The sequence below is a fragment of the Microtus ochrogaster genome, unplaced genomic scaffold (genome assembly GCF_000317375.1).
Source record: "Microtus ochrogaster isolate Prairie Vole_2 unplaced genomic scaffold, MicOch1.0 UNK35, whole genome shotgun sequence".
In the NCBI taxonomy this organism is placed as follows: domain Eukaryota; kingdom Metazoa; phylum Chordata; class Mammalia; order Rodentia; family Cricetidae; genus Microtus; species Microtus ochrogaster.
In genome coordinates this window covers 123225-146107 of record NW_004949133.1, presented here as the reverse complement: position 1 = coordinate 146107, position 22883 = coordinate 123225, and the positions used below count along the sequence as shown (strand labels likewise).

Below are 22883 nucleotides of genomic sequence, written 5' to 3'. Positions count from 1 at the left end.
TTAACCATATTTTATTTCTTTATTAGTTTGTTTGGAAAGGGTATATGTGTGTGGGCGGGGTGCTGGGGAAGGTGTGGAGAGAAGTAATTTGAAAACTTTGACAGTGGTAAAAACTCTGCTCAGAAATGAAGGGCAGATGTAGGGAATACCTGGGTTTTACTGATGTTTTATTCTTCTATAGGTATGGGAACTTGAGACGGGCCTCCAAATATACCAAATTCTAGACCCTCATGGCTTCAATGTTGAACTAACCTGTGCGGCTATTGATGAAAGTGGATTTATTTTTGCCACAGGAGCATATAATGGTGAGCCTAGTGTTCAGAATATGATATCTCAGGGTATCCTGAGAATTTGTGCAGGAATTCCTAAGTTTAGGGGGTTTAAGGCTCAGTGTGAATTAGGCTGACATACAGACATTCCAGAGAGATAGCACGGCCTGGGTGAAAATCAAGTCTATTTCACGGCCACTAATGTCTGGATATAGACATAATCAACAAACTCGGAAGTTTACATTCTGTTCACGTGGCTGCTGCAACTGTGTGCCAAAGCCTTTCACATAATGATCCATGTGTATGGAAACACCATGATGAAACCCACTACTCTGTAAGCCAACTGAAAAAAAATAGAGTTCTATACTGGATACACTTCTATGCCTAGGCTCTAGGAAGGCACATCGAACTTGAGGGACTTTGGGGCTTAGGCGTGGTTGTGTTTCATATTTTTTCCTCTGTGGAGCACTTGTAGGAACTGCACACTGCCTCATCTTTTCACTGCATCTTGTTCTGAGCATCCACAAAAAATCCACTTGCCTTAGAGTAGACAGAGTGACCAGCTGCATGCACTATGCAGAATCTATTTATTCTGGGGCACACTTGATAAGTAAATGCTTCCTCATGAACCAGTTGATGGAATGAGTGGGCACCTGATATGAAAGTCAGATATTTGAAAATGTGAACAGCAGAAAACACAACGGGAATGCAATCATGAGTGCATCATCAAGGTGAGGGAATGCATTGGCATACAATGCACAGGGACAGTGTTCTTCCCTACGGAGCGATGCAGAGGAAAGCAACCTTACCATGCCACAGGCACTCATGACATCCATATAATTTTAGTTCATGTATTGTTAATTACAAGTGTTCATTGCATTGAGTCACTGGTCTGGCTTGAGGTCTCTGTTTTTTGGTTTTTTTGTTTGTTTGTTTGTTTGTTTTTGCTGCATCATCAATACTGGACCCTCACTGGGGCTACTTTGGGGTATCCTGTTGTCCTATGTCATGGAGACCCTGTAACTTTGGGTCTGCAGGACAATCCCCTTCTGTGCTCCCACATATCATAAATGGGGTGGATGATTGTATGGGCCAACTTATAGCCCTGATTCTGGGTCTGGGTGGTTGCTTGGTTGGTCAGCCCACCAGCTCTCCTTCATCCTTAGCACCAGAGCGAGCTCTCCAGCACTGCCCAGGCTATCTCATTGTGTGTAGTAAGCAGCAAAGGGACAGGGCTGACTCTCCTGCCCTCATGTAGTTCTTGCCACTGTGCAAGGTATACTAGGTAGTTCTTGTCACTGCAGGGCATCATGGGTATAATTAATGTCTGATATTGGTAATGAGCAAATAAATGATGGAGGCAGCCTGGCAGAGGGGCAAGTCAAATCATTGCATGCCCAACAGTGTTAGTGCTGAAGACAGTCATGGAGAGATGTTGGACTTAGGGGAGAAGCAGAGACTGAGTAGAAAGCCAAACTCTGCCCCTCCACCTTCCTACCTCATCTTCTTCTGGATGCCTATGAAATATCTACTTGCTCTAGATTAGACAGTGTATGGGACCATTCACTACCCAGAATGTATTTATTCTCAGGTAGATTTGTAAAATAAATGCTTCCTCACAAGCCAGCTGATAGAATGCATGGACATAAGTTTTCAGGCATAAAGATTAAGAGACCCCATAGATGAGCCTGGGACCTCATTCCCACCTTCTGAAGGTTCCATTAATAGTGCCGAGATGGAAACCAAACCTTCAACACTCAAAGCTTTGGGGAACACTCATCCAAACCAATGCAGACATCCATTGCTTTCAAGACGCCATCCTGTTCTGCTCACTTTAATCAGCCTGTGACAAACCATGCAAGGAAAGACTGGGGAGACTCAGCAGTCGGTCTTAGCAGGAAATAAATACAGCATGCATTTCAACAGGATCAGTGTCCCCCGAGTTAAGAGCCAGGTTGTCTGCACACCATCTTGCCCACAAAGCCTTTCCTCCATGCCCTCAGGAACAGCTAAGATCTGGGACTTTGGCAGTGGGCAGGAGATGAAAATGCTGCCAGAAGGGAAAGACTGGGCAGAGGAGGAACACGGGCTGCTGCGCCTGTTTTTCCTCAAGGCCCAGGTGAAGCACCAGCACCTCGTCCTCGCCTTGGAGCGCAACGGGACTATCAAGATGATCCAGGTTTGAATCCCACTTCCATGCTTGTTCTGCAGACAGTCTTCTTGGGGGAAATCCAATGGTGATCATCATTTCTCTACCTCTCTCTGTGTGCCTCTCTCTGTCTCTGTCTCTCTCTCTCTCTATGGTTTCATGTAGCCCAGCCTGATATTAAACTCTTGATTCTCCTATCTCCATTTCCCAAATGCAGACACCACCACATGATGTGGAAGTGATTTCTTATTAATAAAGAAACTATCTAGGCCCATTTGATAGGCCAACCCTTAGGTAGGCGGAGAAAACAGAACAGAATGCTGGGAGAAAGAAGCAGATTCAGGAGTTGCCATGATTCTCCCACTCCAGACAGATGTAGGTTAAGATCTTCCCTGGTAAGCCACCTCGTGGGCTATACAGATTATTAAAAATGGGTTAGGTCAATATGTAAAAGCTAGCCAATAAGAGGCTGAAACTAATGGGCCAGGCAGTGTTTAAAAGAATACAGTTTCTGTGTAATTATTTTGGGTATAAAGCTAGCCGTGCAGGCGGCCGGGTGCCAAAAATGTAGCCTGCTGCTCCTATTACAACAACCACACTCATTGTGCCCCCTTGCTCAGTCTATGTGATCCTGGGAATTGAGTCTATGGCTTTAAGCATATTAGTCAAGTAATCTACAAACTGAGCTACATCTCCAGCCCCATTCAGCTCCCCTCTCTCCAGTCGGTTGATGGTTATGCTTCTCAGCTAACTTTCCTGTGATGCTAGTAACCAGCTTTGCTCAAGTCCAAGCAAATTGAAAAATCACAGCTCCCCAGGCCCAGCATCCCACCCGTCACATTCCTGCTTTGGCATCATTAGGGATCCCCTAAAATTGGTGTCAGAAATGTTGAGCTGACACACATCTCTCTACCACTGCTAACATTGCTCACACCCTACCTCGGCAATAATTCTTGACTCCTCAAGAAGGCTCCCCAGCAGATTCTGTCCCTTGTGGCCCATCAAGCATTCAAAGATGCTCAAGTCACTTTTTCAATTCCTCACCAAAATGACTTACAAAGTCATTATTTTAAGGTTAATGGTGCAATCTGCTCAGGGCTGTTCAGGGGAGGTTTGAGATAGGATAATTTATTTTTCTGTGAATCTATTACCACCTAGGAATACTAATGCCTTCTTCAAATTTAAAAAGAAGCCAACATAATTATCTTGGCTGCATGGCCCTCACCCAGTCAGCTAGACCTCAAGGACTAACATTGCCTTTGTTGCTCTCCTCTGGAAGCTAAGATCAGAAAATAAGTCTTGAAGAGGATTGCAGATGAAGTACAAACATCGACTGGGATGGCTAATCCTTTTAGCTGAGAGTGAGGAGGGGACATCTTCCCCAGTCAGGAGATTCCTCCCTTATTGTCTGCATAGCCCAAAATGTGACTGGAGGAAGAATGCCTTGGCAGTCCACATAAAACACAATGTCACTTGCCTCTGGAAGTTGCTGTAATCAAGCTATGCTCACTGTACTTGAAAGGCTGCAAAATGAGTCATGATTCTGTACTTGGGATGCCACTGGGTTGGTAGAGTCCTCGCCTTAAGCATGCACGAAGCTCTAGGTTTGATATCTAGCACCACATAAGCTGGGCATGGTGGTACACACATGCAGTTCTTACATTTGGGAAGTGGAAGCAGAAGTTCGAGATCATCCTTGGCTGCATAGTGAGTTCAGGATCAGACAGGATACATGAGACCATTACATATCGAAAATGTTTTGGTTTCTGCCCTAGACACTTACACATTGGTTATTCTGGTCTTCGGCGCAGAACATTAAACTAAGCTTGGAGAGAGAGAGAGAGAGAGAGAGAGAGAGAGAGAGAGAGAGGGAGAGAGAGGGAGAGAGAGGAGAGAGAAACAGAGAAAAGAAAAATAGAAGCTTCAGAACCAGAATCCAAAGGCTTTAAATAATGCAAGAGCTTTTATCCATCCACCAGTTGAAGTCAATGAAAACATGAATCTATCCCCCAGACTTAGATCACTCAAGAACTAGAGGTGCAAATCACTGTCTTCACTCCCCAGCACTAATCTCTGCCCCACCATAGCCACTTTTCATTTTAGAAGGGTCCCTGTTCTTTTAGCAAAAGGACCAGCCTTAAAATTTTGGGTTGTTATGCCCATACCGAAGTAAAAACTTAGCAATATCACTAACAATAATGACTAAGAAAAACTATATAGAATAAATGATCATAATACAAAAGCAAATAAAACTATAAGGTACATCCCTCCTATCTCAATCTCACATTCATGTGTGGATCTGATTGAGAGATTCCATGTGTTCATACACACATATACAGAGCAAACATGCAAGCACACATATAAGCACAACATACATATGAAAATAGAAAGAAAATGAATGAATAAAGGTAGAAAGGCAATATCATATTGCCTTAGTAAGGCTTTCTATTGCCTTGTTAAAACACAAGCAAAAATTTTTTAAAAAAATGAACTTGTGGATGGAAGGAGTCATTGTATCTTAACAGCCTGTAGTCTGTTGTTGAAGTAAGTCAGGGCAGGAGCTCAAAGCATGAACTGCAATGGCCACAGGCAGACTCTGCTGACTGCTTGCTCAGTACGGTTTCTTCTGGATGCAGCAGCCCAGGGGTGGCACCACTCACAGTTGCTTGGGTTTTTCCCACATCAATCATCAGTAAAGAAAATTCCCTGCAAGTGTTTCTCCAGGCCAATCTGGTGGGGACATTTTCTTAATGAAGTTCACTCTTCTAAACGGTGTCTAGCTTGTGTCAATCTGACATCCAGCTAACCAGCAGGTGCCGAGATGGATTAAAGCATGTGCATGTAGAGATAATAAAACTTCCATGACAGATAACAGATTTCTGGTTACTATAAGGAGTGAGACGCAAAGAAAATGATATTGTGAGTGAGAAGCCAGAGCTTGAGAGCTGATGATGCAGGATGACTGGGTACCCTTCTGCGTTTGCTTTATTTAAGAACAGCTCAACGGAAATGATACATTGAATTTTCTTTTTCACTTACTAAATTTCTTCGGCTCCAGGGAAAAGAGGATGACCTCTTCCTCATGGTGATATGGGAGCTGCCTGATGCCATGCCTTACCTACAGTATGGAAGCCATATTGTACATCTGAAGGTGTCAGCTAAAGAAAGGGCGATGGCCATTCCTTTCCCAGATGTTGAGTTAATCGTCCAGAAAAGCTTCACTCAACAAACTAGTAATGTATGTTCTGATTCTTTTTAAAAAAATATTTTCGCTGAAAGTTCCATACGATGTATTTTGATCATATTCATCCCTGCTCCTCTTCTTAACTCCTCTGGGATCCACCCCTACCTCTATATGCCCTAACTTTGTGTCTTTTTTTAAATTTAATAATCCATAGACTCCCAATTTGTGATGTTCATATACTTCTGGGTATGGGGCCATCAGCAGAAGCATGGTTTACCTACCAAGAGCTATGCCTTTAAAGAAAATTGTTTCTCCTTCTTCTCCAAGAAGCCATCAACTGTCCATTAATCCTTTTTTTTTATTTATTAAAGATTTCTGCCTCCTCCCCGCCACCGCCTCCCATTTCCCTCCCCCCTCCCCAGATTAAGTCCCCCTCCCTTGTCAGCCCAAAGAGCAATCAGGGTTCCCTGCCCTGTGGGAAGTCCAAGGACCACCCACCTCCATCCAGAATGGCTAAAATAAAAAACATCAATGATAGCCTTTGCTGGAGAGGTTGTGGAGAAAGGGGAACATTCATCCATTGCTGGTGGGAATGCAAACTTGTGCAACCACTTTGGAAAGCAGTGTGGCGGTTTCTCAGGAAATTCGGGATCAACCTTCCCCTGGACCCAGCAATACCACTCTTAGGAATATACCCAAGAGATGCCCTATCATACAACAAAAGTATATGCTCAACTATGTTCATAGCAGCATTGTTTGTAATAGCCAGAACCTAGAAACAACTGAGATGCCCTTCAATGGAAGAATAGATGAAGAAAGTATGGAATATATACATATTAGAGTACTACTCAGCAGTGAAAAACAATGACTTCTTGTCCATTAATCCTTAATTAGGGGTGAGGGCTTGTGAGCCCCTTCCCTGCCCACTCAGAACTTTGCACAACCCCAATCTCTGTCAATACGTAGATTATCACCATCACCCCAGGCACCTGTCATGTGAACACCTACCTGATTCTTTCCAAAATAAATCTATTTTCCACGTTTACAACAGTGGCTCCCATTATATATGTGTGTTGTTGCCCTCATATAGCTATTTTTTGAGATATGACCGTATCATGATACATATCAGCCCCATATCCCTTTGCTACCACAGAACTGTCTCAGGATGTTTGTGTGTAACCACTAAAACAGGCATAACTGCTAGAGCGCAGAGACCATTCAAAATATCTTATGAGTATCTATAGATATTGAAATACACAACTTGATAGAGTCTCTTCAGAAAGTTAGTTCTGTGACATGCTTGCATGTACATACATGATGAATAGCCAGGGTCTTTGGTTGAGACTGAGGATAGGGAAATAAGAAGGATGTCAATTTATATGTTTGTTTGTTTGTTCTTAAAAATATTTAAGCCTTTGATTGTTTTAAATGCCTCTTCACTAACTTTATTTCTAATATGAACTTGAAGTGCCTCAACATCTCAGCTTTCTCAGGGAACAATGGTCAGATACCAAAGCCTACAAGAAGACTGCAGGCTGTAGAAGAAGCAATCAAAGGAAGCCTTCAGGCTCTCACTTATCACTAGTGAAATAACTGTGATGTAACTCACAAGAAAATTGTGAAGACAAATTCTTGTCTTAAAGAATTTGAAAACTGTCTATTGGATCATTTTAATATAGAAAAGATATTGGATATTGTTTTTTCTCATATTGAAGCAAATGTCAGCATAGCACTGACTGAACTTGGACTGCATTGGTAGTTTCAATAAAAGATTTTATTATTAGATTAAAGGGCTTTGAAATTAATACACACAATTCTTCATATTTTGGAGAGGGAGTCTAGCCTATCTCTTCCAACTCTGTCATTTGAAACAGGTTTGGACATATGTATATGCTGTATGAAACATTGTGCATAGCCAATAACAGCAGAAAGATGAGTGCACAGTGAGTTGGAACCATGTCAAGAAATTGCACAGGTGACAAAGAATTGAAAAGCGATCACTTTAGATGATAAATCAGGAAAGTACAGCAGAAGTGAGGCTGGAGACATGACTAAATGGATAGCCTTTCGTGTCCTCACCATGGCATTTTGAGATTGCTTGGTAATTTACGCTTCATCTGGGTGCTTTAAATTCTCATACATATTTCAGACCACAGACATCATATTTGATTCTCTATTCCAAGAACCTAAGATGCTCAGAAAATATCCAAGGTAAGATACCTACAAAGAAGAACATAACTAACTGGCAATACGTAGAAACGACTTCCGCAAAGACAGGCTTGTGGAGTGAGAGACGGGCGTGTTAGTGGAGACAGCTAATGTGAACTGTTCTTTTTCCCCCAAGAAGACTGAAGGAAATACAGAAAGAACTAGAAATCCTTTAATGGCTGGTAAAGCAGAGTAAGGCTAAATGAAAAGGGGCCAGAAGAGAAGGGAAGAATGTTTTTGTTGTTCCAATGAATTATCTAAGCTAACTTTTCTAATGCTAAAGGCAATGGGGGGGGGGTGGTAAATTCATGCTCAATGACTTTGAACATACTACTACGCTGCTTCCAGTTGATTACAATTATAGTGTGCCTGTATAACATTGGAATTAGGCTGACGTTGCATTCCCACCAGTCTGCATCTGTGTCCTTTTTCTTCAGAATCCTGCCGTTGACGTGGAGGTGAACTGCATTGATTTGTTTCAAGTAGAGGGATACAATCTGATAGCTTGTGGAACCTTAAATGGCATGATTATCTTATGGAATTTTGTAACAGCTACTGTCAAAGAAATGTAAGTGTTGACTTTGCCCTAAATAATAGGAGTTTTACTGCATAAGAGTCTAAATAGCAAGTAATGCCTTCAAGGAAGGACTTTCCTGGAGGTTATGTTTATAAGTACACTGTGTTCTGAGTGTCTAAGTTCCATAATTACACAAAAAACATCTTAAAAGCTGGGCGATGGTGGCGCACGCCTTTAATCCCAGCCCTCGGGAGGCAGAGGCAGGCGGATCTGTGTGAGTTAGAGACCAGACTGGTCTACAGAGCTAGTTCCAGGACAGGCTCCAAAACCACAGAGAAACCCTGTCTTGAAAAGAAAAAAGAAAAAAAAAACACCTTAAACATTTGTATACCCAAAAGCTTTCTCCTTTGCATAAGTATATGGTATTTCCATGTTTAAATTTATGACTTCAATAAATGCTTTTAATTTTTAAAATTTCATTTTATGTATATGGATGCCTGGAGCCAGAAGAGGACATTGAATCCCCTGAAATGGTTGAATCATCCTGTCGATACTAGAAATCAAACCTGGGTCTTCCAAAAGAGCAGCCAATACTCTTAACCACGGAGTCCTCTCTCTATCCCCAACAAATATTTAAAATGTGTAATAACTTGACACACCAATAGCCACAAGCTTTAGTACACATATCCAATCATCTACTGGCATATCCCATCTGATCATTTGCCATTCATGTCAAGCTTCACAATTCATGACCTGCCCCTCCCTCAAGCTTCTTCTCCCTCTCTATTCCTAGTGCCCCAGTGTTTACTCACCTATGAAAGACAAATGGTGACAGGCAAGCTCGAGGGCTTTCCCTTCTCCTTCACATCAGCATATCCAATTTATTACATGATGACTGTAGCAAGGGCCAATGTCACAAGTGCATCCTGGTTCTCAACCAGTTCTGTTGAGATGCTCTGGACCACGACTGGCATGTTTACTCTCCCCAATTAACCACCTCTGAGTGTTCCTGACATTGGTTGAAAGGAACTAACATAACGTATCATCTGTATGGCTGAACTGTAACAGGCTGTCTCCACTTGTGTACTTAAAAGGTGTGTACTGGGACCTCGTATGGGCACCCTTTAATCACGGGACTTATTTTCAGAAACAAAATGGTCAATAATCTTAATAAACAAAAATAAGATCAAGTTTAGCTTGGAGAAGAGGGGTGTAGAATGGAAACAATGGAAAATGAAAAGGGAAAAGAGGAAAACGCATAAGAAATCTCCACCACTAGTTAGAGGGCATCATCCACTACTGATGTACCTGAACCGTACCCCTTTTCACCAAAGGTTGGCCCCATCCTAACATTCAGTGCTTGTCCTTGGGCTTTTTTTCTGTATTGTATACTTGTCATCTGATACGTATGTCGACACACACTGTACAGTTCCTCACATTCTTATGAACAGTGCTCACATTGAAGGTGTCAGTTTGTATCTGACTCACTCTTGAGAAGAAGATAGATGAAAAACATATGTGCTAATGCCACCATAAAAAGAGGGGCCAGCTGTCCTGAACTATTTCCAGTTTCAAGGTAGCAGTTCTTCTTGCTTAAGAACCAGACATTTTTCCAAGGCATACATGCAAAGCAAGTACTCAATAAAAGAACGCAACAGTGGTAGGTCTTACATCATGTCCCTTTTCTATAGGCAGATAACTATTTTAAAACAGTAGGGTCAGCAGGGCAGTGGTGGTGCACGCCTTTAATCCCAGAATTCAGGAGACAGAGGCAGGAGGATCTCTGTGAGTTCAAGGCCAGTCTGGTCTACAAGAGCTAGTTCCAGTACAGGCTCCAAAGCTATAAAGAAACCCTGACTTGAAAAAAAAGTAGAGTCCTGGGAGATAGTTCAGTGAGGAAAGTACTTGCATTTCTAGCACAAAGACCTGAATTTAATTCCTGAACCTAAGGGTGTAAAAGCCAGGTGATGGTCATGACACATACTCATAACTCCGGCACTGGTGAAGTAGGGACAGGAGGATCCCTGGGGCTTGCTAGCTACCAGCCATCGAAGCCTACTTGACAAGTTCTAGGCCAATGAAAGATACTGTTGCACTAACAGTGGGTCCTGTACCAGGCAAACAACACAGAGGTTGTTCTTTGGCCACTGGACATCTACATACACACTTACACATAGAACCTTTTTTAAAAAATTTACAATCATTGGAGTCTTTTGGAAAAGGAAGACACAGTTTATTTCAGAACTGTGTAAGGTAATATATTTCCAGCTTTACCAGTTACAAAAGTGAACATTATTTTTATATTTATGGTAGAGGCCATTTCCACTATATTATTTATTAAGTAATTTTATATGGATCAGTGGTTTGTCTGTATGTATATCTAGTGTCTACAGAGGCCAGGAGACAGTGTCAGGGCCCCTAGAACTGGAGGTACAGTCAGTTGTGAGTTGCCATGTGTGTGTTAGCAGTTAAACCCAGATCCACCACAAGAACAACCAGTGCTCTTAACCATTGAGCCATCCCTCCAACCAGTTATTTATTAATATACCTCATTTTGTCTGACTCCTTCACCAAAGAGAAAAAAGCCGTTCCCTTTCAAGAACACCATGATTTGGGGGTTCAAACTTAATAATGTTTCTTGCTAATTACAAATGTCTTTCATGATTGATTGATGACCAAATATACCTAAAAGTATTGAGCTAAAAAAGTAATCAAATTCATAAACTTCTTTTTTGATCTTGGTCCCATCCATACAAGACTTCTGCACCATTGTGTTAATCTCCTTTTCTGCTATTGTAACAAATATCTAAGACAATAAAGGCAAAGGTTTGTTTTGACTCATGGTTTCAGAGGTTCAAGTGAACAATTGACCCCATTGCTTTGGGCCTGTGAGATCAGATCAGATCAGATCAGATCAGATCAGATCAGATCAGATCAGAATAGGAATGAGTGATACAGCATCTCATAGTGAGAGAGTACAAAAGAAAGAGAGGGTGCCTGGTCTCTCAAGGAACTGCTTTCCAAAGGACTAGAAAACTTCTCACTACACCCCATCCCTTAAAAGCTCAACACCTTCCAAGGGCACTGATCTGGGGAGCAAGCCTTTAAAATATGGGTCCTTGCAGGATGTTTCAGATCCAAATTTTAGCAATCATTCATCACCTCAAATAGGCAGATGTAATTTTCTTAAATCAAAGGGGCATGTTGCTAAGATATCAGTTTGCCCTAAGGGATATAAAGTGATAGTTAAGAGATACATCCTAGAGTGGAGTGTGGTTAGTAAAAGACTATTGTTCTATTCCCAAGACACTACCTGGAAAGTCCCATTGGATCTGGGTCCCTGAGAAACAAGAGCGGCGGGAGCAGGGTAATCTCTGGATTATTTGCTCTTGTCCACTCAGTTTTATGATCCTGTGGCTAGGTACCACATTGCACCAAAATCTAGGCTTTTATATGGTCGGAGTAGAATTCTGCTGTTTAAACTGTACAATATGTCCAAATGGTCCATCTACAGGCTGCAACACTCTGACCTATAGATAGGAAATCTGTCCAGTTAATTGGATTAAAGACTTGTAGCTCATCTGATAATCATGTGATTCTACAAAGCCTTAATAAAGAGGCAATTCTGGACTAGGCCCACTCCCAGGCTTTTACTTTCTGTGCAATGATAACGTTTTTTGTTTGTTTTTTGAGATGGGTTTTCCCTGTGTAGCCCAGGCTGTCCTGGAACTCACCCTGTAGACCAGGTTGGCCTTGAACTCATAGAGATCCACCTGTCTCTCCCTCTCAAGAGCTGGGATTTAAGGTGTATGCTGCCACCACCACCCAGCACAAAATGTTAACATTCTAAGTCACTAGATCTGCAAGGGATTTAGGACAGTGTGAGGAGTTTCACGGTTCCTGCCATTGACTAGGCAAGGCCATGCTTGTTTTCAGATACCGGCCCGAGGACTGCTTCTCTACTGACCCTGAGTTGGATCCCAAACGATTCCGGATTAATGACATAATGTTCCTCTTCCGACCTCCTGACTGTGTAAGGTAACTCAGACCCTCGTGGTCCCGTAGTGCTATCTGGAACCCAGGTAGGTGACAGGAGATGCCCACATCCCAGCATTAAGGAAGGGTCAGCTGAAGGAATATGACCCCTTTGTTTCAACTTTCCTCACTATCACAGTATTTAGGGGTCTGACATGTTGGTGGGGTGGACCCTTACCATGTCAACCTGACTGTGTGGACCCTCAGTACATGTGTCTCACTATGTAGACCCTTACCAGGTTAGCCTCACTATGTAGACACTTACCACGTTAGCCTCACTATGTAGACCCTTACCAGGTTAGCCTCACTATGTAGACACTTACCATGTCACTGCACTGTGGAAACCCTTACCATGTCGCTCTCCGATGTCCCTTTACAACAGAAATAGAAATGGGAAATGCTCATTGGATCTGACTTTTAGCAAAACCTAACACAGTCACCACAGGTGTGCAGAAAATTTAGGTCTTGGAGGGAACAAACTGAAAAGCATTGCAGATTTCATATGCTATCCAGTATAACTGGGTAATCTCCAACCACTCCATCAAGGGCAGAGCATTGTTTGGTAAATTACTAATACGCTTCTTTTCTATTTTGTACTTATATTTGCTTTAGGAGTCTGTCCTTATAAGCAACAGTGTTAAACAGATTTCTAGAGGGAAATTGAAGGTTTCTGTGCTATCGTTAGGGTTCACTTGGTGGTGAGTAGGGGTCTAGCACCTTCTCTATATATTGTCTTAAAATTACATCAAAAGGCTTTGGAGAATATTATCAGGGCCTGTCCTTTGTACATAAGCTACTTTTCAGTCCATGGCCACAAAACGTAGAAGAGACAAAATCAAGCCAGAAGAAACAAAACAAAACAAAAACAGAAGCATAGTGCAAGAAGTTAGCCAGGTTTGTCTCCACCTGCTGCCACCCATGCCTGCACTTCAGTTTCTGACCCTCAGTGTCTCAATCTGGTGTTAAAGGTGAGACAAGCCAAACCTGGGGAGACAATGCTGAGGTCACCAGAATTCTCCTGTAACACCAGACTAGGGAGCATTTTTTTTGTACTGGATGTAAGGTATGACTGGCCTCATGCGTGAGTGTGATATTTCCAGGTATGAGAAGGAAATAACCTCCTGAAAGTGGAGCAGAGGGCACTCCAAGTTCTGTGGGTTTTCTGAATGTTCTATCCTGTGTCTCCTCCATCCCTGTGCAGGAGATCAAGTCAGGATTCCATCTGCTCGTCAACCCAATGTGACTCAAGCAAGGGTCCACAGAGCAGCAAGGTAAGCTCACGGCAGAGAAGCATCTTCCTGTTAGAAGCAGAGGTTCAGAACTAGTGGTTCTTGGAGTACATCTGTGTGTACAGGCAAAATCTTTGTTTTCTCTAAAAATCAATGACTACATTGATTTTCTTTACTTTTCAAGGTCTTCACATATGTAAACAACTGATTCATGATCAATGATAAATAAGCGAATCAATAAGTTACACCTATTGTTTTTAAGCTTGTAAAATAACCCAGTATTTTGAGCTTCTCTTCTCTGCTATCATATTTCACATATGGTATAAGTAGATCACAGCCCATAATATTATGCAGTGGCCTTCTGTCCTCTCAGTTGTAATTTTACATATTTTTGCAGAGTGCTTCTCTAATCAGAATTTATTAAGTCAAATTTTCATGCAAAAGTTATTTTGAAAGCGCTAATGTGGTAGAAAGAAAACAACACAGATAGATAGAAAAGTCAGGCAGAGCCATGCCTAAATCTGAGTCCTCTGTACACTGCCTGATTTCTAGCCTTGTCACTAAAGCTGAGTTTCTGCTACATTATGGGTAAGATTGGGGGACTAAAGACACCTGTGTGGTTGTCAGTAGAATTAAAGACAGTACGCACCAAGAACTGGGCATGCACTGTGGGTTTAACCAGTCACGAGTGCAAGCCACCAACCAGGAAATGCTTATGACTATGAAAATCTCTACAATACTTTATTTCAAAGAAATAATTGTAAAATGACTTTTAACATTAGTACTGAGAAATGTCAACTCAACTCTGCAGAAGCTGCCCATCTAATAGGTCCCATCTGCTTGCAATGTCACAGAAACGTTTTCTCTCTCTTCTCCATTCAGGGAAGCAAACAAAGTATCCATGACACCGAGGTCAAAGGTCAGTATCAGCTCTGTCCTTTAGAACTAAGCAGCTGATTCTGTCTGTGTTTTGCTTTGTGACACTGGGGATCATGCCTGGGACCTCACACAAGCTGGGCCAGCGCTCTTCCCCGGAGCTACAGTTCAGGCTAGCTCCTCTGCAACAGCGACTTTGTGAGACAGAATATTCCTGATGTGCCCTCTCTGTAACTGAGTATTGAAGTGTTTGGGGTCTAGATAGTCTTAACACTGTGGTTCTCAACTTTCCTAACACTGTAACCCTTTAATACAGTTCCTCATGGTGTGGTGACCCCAACCATAAAATTATTTTGTTGCTACTTCATGACTGTAAATTTGCTACTGTTATGAACCGCAAGGTAAATATCTGACAGGCAGGAGGGATATCTGATGTGTGACCCCCAAAGGTTGGTCTAATGGGAAGAATATTAAAATGATGCATTTTAAGGGGCTCAACGGAAGTGAGAGGGGATGAGAAGGAGTAATACAGGGTAAATATGACTAATACATATGCAACACATAGGTGAGATTTTCATAAGACCTGTTATTATCAATACTTAATATATGCTAATTTTAAAAGAACGGCATGTCCAGAAACATTCTCAACATGAACAAAAACAAATGTTGCCTTTTATGCTAATTCTAAGTGGGTTTTTTTTTTTTTTTTGGGTTTTTCAAGACAGGGTTTCTCCGTAGCTTTTGGTTCCTGTCCTGGAACTAGCTCTTGTAGACCAGGCTGGCCTTGAACTCACAGAGATCCGCCTGTCTCTGCCTCCCGAGTGCTGGGATTAAAGGGGCGCAACCACCACCGACCAGCTGCTAACTCTAGGTTTTTAAAATATAAAATATTACTGAACTTCTTAGTGTCCAATGCATTTTGCTAAAATTTATGCTAGTTTTATAAGATATTCTAGATGTTTCAAAACTTTTATAAGGTTTAGCCTCCACGTGCAGAATTTTCTAGAGTTTTTTTTACATTAGGCACCCAAATAAGTCTTTTATATTTTTCCAGTCATCCAGGATTCCATTCTACAATTGCCTTTCTATTTTCTTCCCTGTAAATTCTCTTAAGTTAAAGAAAAAAAATTGAGAAAATTCCATATTTCTCTTTTCCCACCCGTCTCTTCTTTGGTGTTTCATAAAACTTGAAACCCCAAGGATTAGAAATACCAGCAGAGCTCATAAGTTTCTCTACCAGGTGAGCAAGCAGACACAGTGGGAGAGCAGCAGCCGGGGAGCAGAAAACAGCCTACCCCCTCTAGCGCCGTGGAGGCACAGCCTCCCATCCTGGTCACTGCCCATGAGGATGGGCATCTCCGCCTGTGGACGCTGGAGGTAATGAAGTTTGGTCTTGGCTGGCACTCAGAAGGAATGGGATGACAAAGTGGGTAGCTATGCGTTGCAGCCCTCTTCTGCCTGGCATCCACTTCAAACATTCCTCTATTCTAGCCAAACAGATGGTTTTTCATCTCGCTCACTGACTTGACTACTACCAAGCTATACACCAGGCCGGTTTTGCTACTCAGGATTAGATCATCAAAACTGAGAAGGGTTTCAAAGCTTTCGAGCTGAGCTGTAATGTCATGATAATATTTTATTGGATATTTAAATGAATGTCCTCAATGATAATATGAAATGATCTAAGAGGCTAGGGAGATGGCTTAGTCAATAAAGTACTGGAGACCTGAGATCAACCCCTGGAATCCACATAAAAAATCTAAGTGTGGTAGAGCACTCCCATAATCCCGGTGCTGGGGAGGATGGATCAACAGATCCTGGGGCTTGCTGGCAGGTCATCCTAGCCTAGCTGGCCAGCTACAGGCCACGGGGAGAGCTTGTCCCAAAATAGGGGGAACGGTGTTCCTGAGGAGCAACACCTACACATTCATATTTTCATGCCATAAAACAGAATATAAGAATACTGACACATAGTATATGAAATACTTTTTGTTATCTTTATTTATCTTTGTGTGTGTGCGCACACGTGTGTTTATGTATATCTGTGTGTGCATGTGGGTGCATACATGCCGTAGCAGTCATGGAAAAGTCAGAAGAAAACTTGTGATAGCCATTTTTTCCACCATGAAGGTCCCAGGGATCAAATGTAGGTTGCCAGACTAGGCAGCAAGCCCCTTTACTGGCTGAATCCTAATATAAAACTTTAATGATATAAATTATTGAAAGATGGTATTGCATCACTTTGAGTGTTCTTAAATTTTTTACTGTGAAAACAGAAGTCTTAATTTACCAGGATGCTTCAAGTATTTTTTGATGGAGGGTGGGTAATGCCAAATTAAAGTACAAACTAGGGACCAGCAAGATGGCTCAGAGGGTAAAAAATAAGTTGCCACATAAGCTCCAAACCCCAAGTTCAATCCCAGAATCCCATGTGTGGGTGGAAGGAGAGAACCAGCTCCACAAAGTTGTCCTCTGGCCTCCACACATGCACCCCAACACACGCACGCGCGTACCCACCCATACTCACACACACTAATAATTTTATTTTTAAAAAAAGACTTCAAAGTAAGAGGCGCTAGGAGAACCTATAGATTTCCCATTGTGACCCTGAAACTCTTGGGAGACACAGAAGGCATGAATGCAGTGATAAGGCTTTTTCTACTGGAAAACCCAGGAGACAGCAACAGTGTTGTGTGACCCACACCTGATCTGAGAACACAAAGCAGCAAGGCTGTCTGCCAGCTCAGTCCCAGTGTGCCAACGGGTTCTGGCTTTGGTGGCACCCGTGGTTTGAAAACACAAACTGCTTCTAGGATAATCTTGGAATAAAATGCCGTTTTATCTGCGATGAATAAAAACAAGAAACAGAACAGATGATATCCAAGTCAAGTCTTAGAAAACAGCTGCTGATTCAGATTCTGTTCCCAGTCTCCAGTGAGATAACATATATGGAAGTCCTTCCAAGGGCTAGCTTATACCAATCAAAAGCACTATATCTGGGTTTGAATCTCTTGCAATCCATTATTGCTCCAATAGTCAGAATTATGTTTTCCTGGTAGGCATACATATATGCTTATTGAAAGATGTCTTGTAACCACGGAGTTACATTTGACTCTGATGGGAATGCCTGTGTAAAGGGAGACCATATAGCTGAAATCCCACACAGGGAATCCTGTGAAAGACCCATGGATAACGCCAAGGAAAGAGGAACTCAATAAACAGCTAATCCATACATTGAGTTATCCATACTATTCATTTCAAAGTAATAAGTCCTCAATGATAGCAGCATGTTATTTTCAGTACAGAATAGAAAATCCTGTTAAGTAGCAGGGATAAAAATTGAGACTTCTCAGGTAGAGTGAAATTCCACTTTAATATTGCGATCTTATAGAATGCATTATCGTAGAAGAAGCATTGTTTGCCTTGTCCTTTGTTCAGGGGAAGCTCCTGAAAGACATACTGCCCTTCACAAAGCACTCTGCCATTTCTCTGACATCACTGTACACTGACTCGTGCTGCCGGACACTGCTGGCTGCGAATGTGGGTAAGTCCTTCTTCTGTCAGGTTAATCTGCATCTTAAGAACCTGTGTGGTATAAAAATGGCTCCGAGAAACACATGTGACATTTACAGGATAAATGAAAGTCTCTGAGGTATATTCAAAGTGAGAGAGTTTGAGATCTGAGAACACAAAGCACCATGGTTATCGGCCAGCTCTGACCTAACCTTTTCTGTTTGTGGCATGTGTCCTCCTTATGGTTCCTCCAGGGCCTGGATTAGGAGTCCTTATCTAGGCATTTCCTTGTATGTGTTGTTGAAGGCTGCTCATTCATTGCTGGCTTCCCAGACCCAAAATAGTCACACAGAAACTGTATTAATTAAATCACTGCTTGACCTATTAGCTCTAGGTTCTTATTCGCTAGCTCTTACATCATAAATTAACCCATTTCTAGTTATCTGTGTATCACCATGTGGCTCTGGCTTACTGGCAAGGTTCAGGTGTGTCTGTCTCCTGCAGGCATCTACATGGCTTCTTCCTGATTCTGTTTACTCTCTTTATATATCTTTTCCAGCCTAGCTATATTATGTTAAGCCATTGGTCGAAAGCTTTATAAACCAATAGTATTCATAGCATACAGAGGGGAATCCCACATCATGCATGGATAACCTTTGAATACAGGTGAAATTGCCCATGAATTTGTCCTTCACCTTACAGAATTGCACGCCCTCAGGACTCAGCTTAGATGCTAAAACACTGCTGGACCTCCAGGAGACTGAGAAAGGATCTTGATATTAGACACTGCTGTAGACTGATGGCTGGCATGTCCCAGTGTATCAACTAATGCCAAATGGCTGCATACTTCTATCTCAGGGCAGGATCTAAGTTTCTATCCTTCACCCAAAGGGTCTGGGCCAAGTAAATGTATATTTTTGTTTGTCTTTTAAGACATGGTCTTTCTATGTAGCTTTGGTTGTCTTGGAACTGCTTATGTCGACCTAGAATGTCCTTGAATTCATAGAAATCAGCCTGCCTCTGCCTTCTGATTGCTGGGAATAAAATTGTGTGTTACCATGGCTAGCCTACAGATAATTTCTTCTTCTGAAATTCTAGAAGGTTTCTGATAGAATTTTGGGAATCTCTTTTGCATAATATCATACCATCTATACATAGAAATGAACTGGTTTGTTTTGCTATTCACAGTCCTTTGATTTTTCTTCTCTTGTCTTATTGCTCTAGCTAGGACTTCAAGCACTATATTGGATAGAAATGGTTAAAGTGATCACTCTTATCTTCTTTGTTGGAATGCTTTGACTTTTTCCTCATTTAATATCATGATGGCTATTGGTTTTCATATGTATTAGGTTTTATTATGTTGAGATACGTTCTCTATCCCAAGTCTCTCCAGGGATTTTATCTTAAAGGGATGCTGTATTTTTCTCAAAGGTCTTTTCTGTATCAATTAAAATAATATGATTTCTGTCCCTGAGTCCATTTATGCAGTCCAATATTATTCCTTGACTTACTTCCATTGAACCATCAATCCACCCCTAAAATAAGGCCAACTTGGTCATATTAATGGTATGATGGCTGTGTTCCTGAATTCAGTTCACAAGTTTTTTTCAAGAATTTTTCATTTATATTAATCAAGGAAATTGGTCTATAATTCTTTTTTGTGTTGGATTTTTATCTAGTTTTGTATCAAGGTAATCTTGGCTTATTAAAAAGAGCTTGGAAGCATTTCTACCTTTTGTTTTATGGAACAATCTTAGTTAGTATTGCTGTTCATTTTTCTTACTTTTCTTATTTGAGATAGGATTTCATGTAGCCCAGGATAGCCTCAGACTTTCTATATAACCAAGGATAACCTTCTACTTCTGGTCATTGTGCCTCTACCTCTTGAGAACTAGGGTTATAATGGATATACCACCACACCCAGTTTTATGCCGTGCTAGGGACGAAACCCAGGATTTCTACGGACTAGGCAAGTCTTCCACCAAGCTATATCACCAGACCCCAAATTTCTTTTTAGATTCTATTGTATCTACTAATTTAAGTCCCTGAATCAAAATGACTTGTCATTCCGGGGAGCGTTTGACTAAAGAATATAGTATCTAACTAAGGACTCCAATGTTTAAATTTTATACAGAAGGACATGTTATCCTTTGCAGTATTAGTGCCTTCTTGGATCCACCTCATGATGAAAAGGTATGAACCTTAGCTTTCCACAAACAACTCATGTTTTTTTTTTTTAACATTTTCCTCAAGCACACACACAAATGATGGAACTGCAAGTGCCCCCTATACTCCAGGTATATATTCTGCTGTAATTTAAGCTACATGACCCCAGCCTTTGCTTGGGTGAGTGCTGTCTTAAGACAGAGAAAAAAAACCCTTGGGTGACCAAATGTTCTTGAACATCTATGAAACAATTTGAAGTAAGAGAGTACAGACTTTTAGCCTGCCTTTTAAAGAACAGACATGGGAGACTGAGTCAGCAGTCCAAGAATCTCAGAAGAAATTATTTTTAGCCCTACTCAAGTCTCAAGGAATAGGAGATGCACAGGACTTTGTGCATGCTCCAGGACTTTGGTCACACAGATAACCATGAGTAGATGGCCCAGGGGAAATGTCTTAGTGTGTCCTTTGATAAATAGAGAGAAGCATACAGAGTATATTTCTGCAGAACAAACTGTAGGAATGTCTTCTGAAGCCCCTTAGACTACAAACTTAAGGACAAATGTTAAAGAAGGTTGGCCTTCTTCAGGTCTATCAGTTGACCCTCTCACTTCTTTTGAAGGAGAATAATCTATGCCTATTCTTCCTGGCATTTACTTACAGCAAATGCCTCTTACCCTCAAACCCCATGCAAAGAAGAATGTAGTCAATGCTTTCTCCAGGTACAATTTGCAAATTAAAAAAGTCCCTTGGGCTTCACCTTTTGGATCTGCTTTCCCTCACTCCTAATGGTCTTCACCTTTACCGTCTGGATCTGCTTTCCTTTGCTCCTAATGGTCTTCCCTGTATCTCCCAACCATCCACTAAGGACATTAATAAAAATATGAGCTGCTTTATCCAGCAGGGGTATTAGCAGAGTCATAATTCTCCAAAACTGGGATGCTTTTGGTATCTACGTAAGCAAGAGAAAAGGTAATCAGAGCAGAGGCTCAGTCACCATCTATCCCACCCACTCATAAATATAGCTATTCAATGAGAAATGATTTTGCTTAAGATTGTGTTTTGATTCATTCCAAGAGATGTGTCTTCTTGTTGCTGTCTAGAAATTCAAGCAGCTGCTATCCTGGCGTGCCCATTCTTTAGAAATTATTCAAGTGATCTATGTGGAAGACAAGCAGCTGGTGCTTACTGCCTCCATTGATGGCTCAGTGAGGTAAGCCCAGACAGGTCCATCCTGGGAAGTCGGGGTTGTAGTGTGAGAGGAGTAAGATTGATGCTAATGCTTGTGTGTTTGGTTAAGATGCAGTGCTTTGGATCACTTCTTGACCTTTTGGCTAAGATCAAATGTGTATCTATTCTTATCAGCTGAATATTTGATACATTCTCTATCCTCTGAGGACAATATATTAAATCAATTTGGGATCTGGAAAATGGGATTGGACTTTGCTCCACCTATTTGGTATGTGGACCTAGTGTCAAAGCATCTACATAAATGATACACCCCCTTCATGTGGTTTCAGGAAAAGCACAGTTTGGGTACACTTATTAGAATAAATTTATAAGGAAACCAAAAATGTTACAAAGAGAATCTTTGGGAAAACCATCACTGACTTGGATTCTTTTTCTATATCCAGAGAAATGAGCTCTGCTATACTCCTCTACGAAAAAAAGGGCAGAGACATGGGTCTCAGAATCATTTTTTTTTTGCAATGTTTGTTGTTTTACAAACTCATTAAGAAATACTGCTTTTAAAAAAAGTTACGACAAATATTTGCAGTGGATTGGGTTTTGTAGGGTTCTTTCAGAGACTGGAGCAGGATAGAAAGCTCAGAGAACTAGACTCATACCTGGGGAAAGCCACAGAAGATGGTTTGGTATCAAAAGTTTAAAAGACGGTCATAGGAAAGAGTGTGTAGCTAGATGGAGTGGGGCACACCAGTAGTTTGGCCCTTTGGGGGATAAAGAGGCAGGAGGATCTCTTGGACTCAGAAATTTTGAGCCAGACTGGGAAACTTTGTCAGAAAGAGAAAGGAAGGGAGAGGAAGGCAGGAGAGGAATGAAGAAATAGAGGAGAAAGGTGAGCAGGAGAGGAAGGAGAAAGGAAATAAAAGGAGAGGCGACAAAAGGAATGAAGGATATAAAGAAAGGAAGGAGGGAGGGAGGAAGGGAGGAAGAGATGGAGGGAAGGAAGGAGGGAAGGAAGGGATAGAGGGAGGGAAGGAAGGAAAGACAAGCAGAAAAGAAAGGGGTAAGAGAAGAAGGAAGGAAAAGAAGATAAAGAAAGGAGGCAAAGAGAGGGCAGGTGAGGAGGGCAGGAAAGGAAGGGAGGAATAAAGGAAAGAAAGGAGAAGAGGCAGAAAAAACAAGAGTAGAAGGGGAAGAGAGACCCACCCAAAGAAAAGGTCACCCAATAGTGAGAGAAGGGCGTAGCCTACTTATTTCAGTGTGATTGATTTTTTTTACATAGCCTACTTACTTGAACTTAACTAATTAATTATAATCAATGCTAAGCACATGTACCCAAAATACAAAATACTAAAAATAAACACACATATATAAAGAAAAAGAAAGGAAATGTCATGACATTTCTGAAAACAAACTGCTGCCTACATGAAGTGTTTTAAAATTGTAGCAATGACCAGACATAATTCTCAAGGTCCAAATCAGGAGCAGAAGGAGAGAGAGCACGAGCAAGGAACGCAGGACCGCAAGGGGTGCACCCACACACTGAGACAATGGG

The 22883-nt window shown here is 41.6% G+C and overlaps 1 protein-coding gene and 1 non-coding gene across 2 annotated transcripts in view; both read left to right on the top strand.

The window, feature by feature from the left end:
• Positions 1 to 22883, top strand: part of Wdr64 (WD repeat domain 64) — a 98784-nt gene that overhangs the window by 60012 nt on the left and 15889 nt on the right. The window contains exons 13-23 of the mRNA XM_005368524.3: positions 182 to 305; positions 2273 to 2448; positions 5477 to 5656; positions 8248 to 8378; positions 12264 to 12365; positions 13564 to 13633; positions 14474 to 14510; positions 15708 to 15844; positions 17906 to 18011; positions 20115 to 20173; positions 21247 to 21356. Of these exons, the coding sequence (XP_005368581.1) occupies positions 182 to 305; positions 2273 to 2448; positions 5477 to 5656; positions 8248 to 8378; positions 12264 to 12365; positions 13564 to 13633; positions 14474 to 14510; positions 15708 to 15844; positions 17906 to 18011; positions 20115 to 20173; positions 21247 to 21356 (1232 nt within the window). The remainder of the gene's footprint in view (positions 1 to 181; positions 306 to 2272; positions 2449 to 5476; positions 5657 to 8247; positions 8379 to 12263; positions 12366 to 13563; positions 13634 to 14473; positions 14511 to 15707; positions 15845 to 17905; positions 18012 to 20114; positions 20174 to 21246; positions 21357 to 22883) is intronic.
• LOC113458500 lies at positions 21458 to 21640 on the top strand. The gene has a single exon (XR_003378870.1). It is a non-coding gene; the product is annotated as a U2 spliceosomal RNA (small nuclear RNA).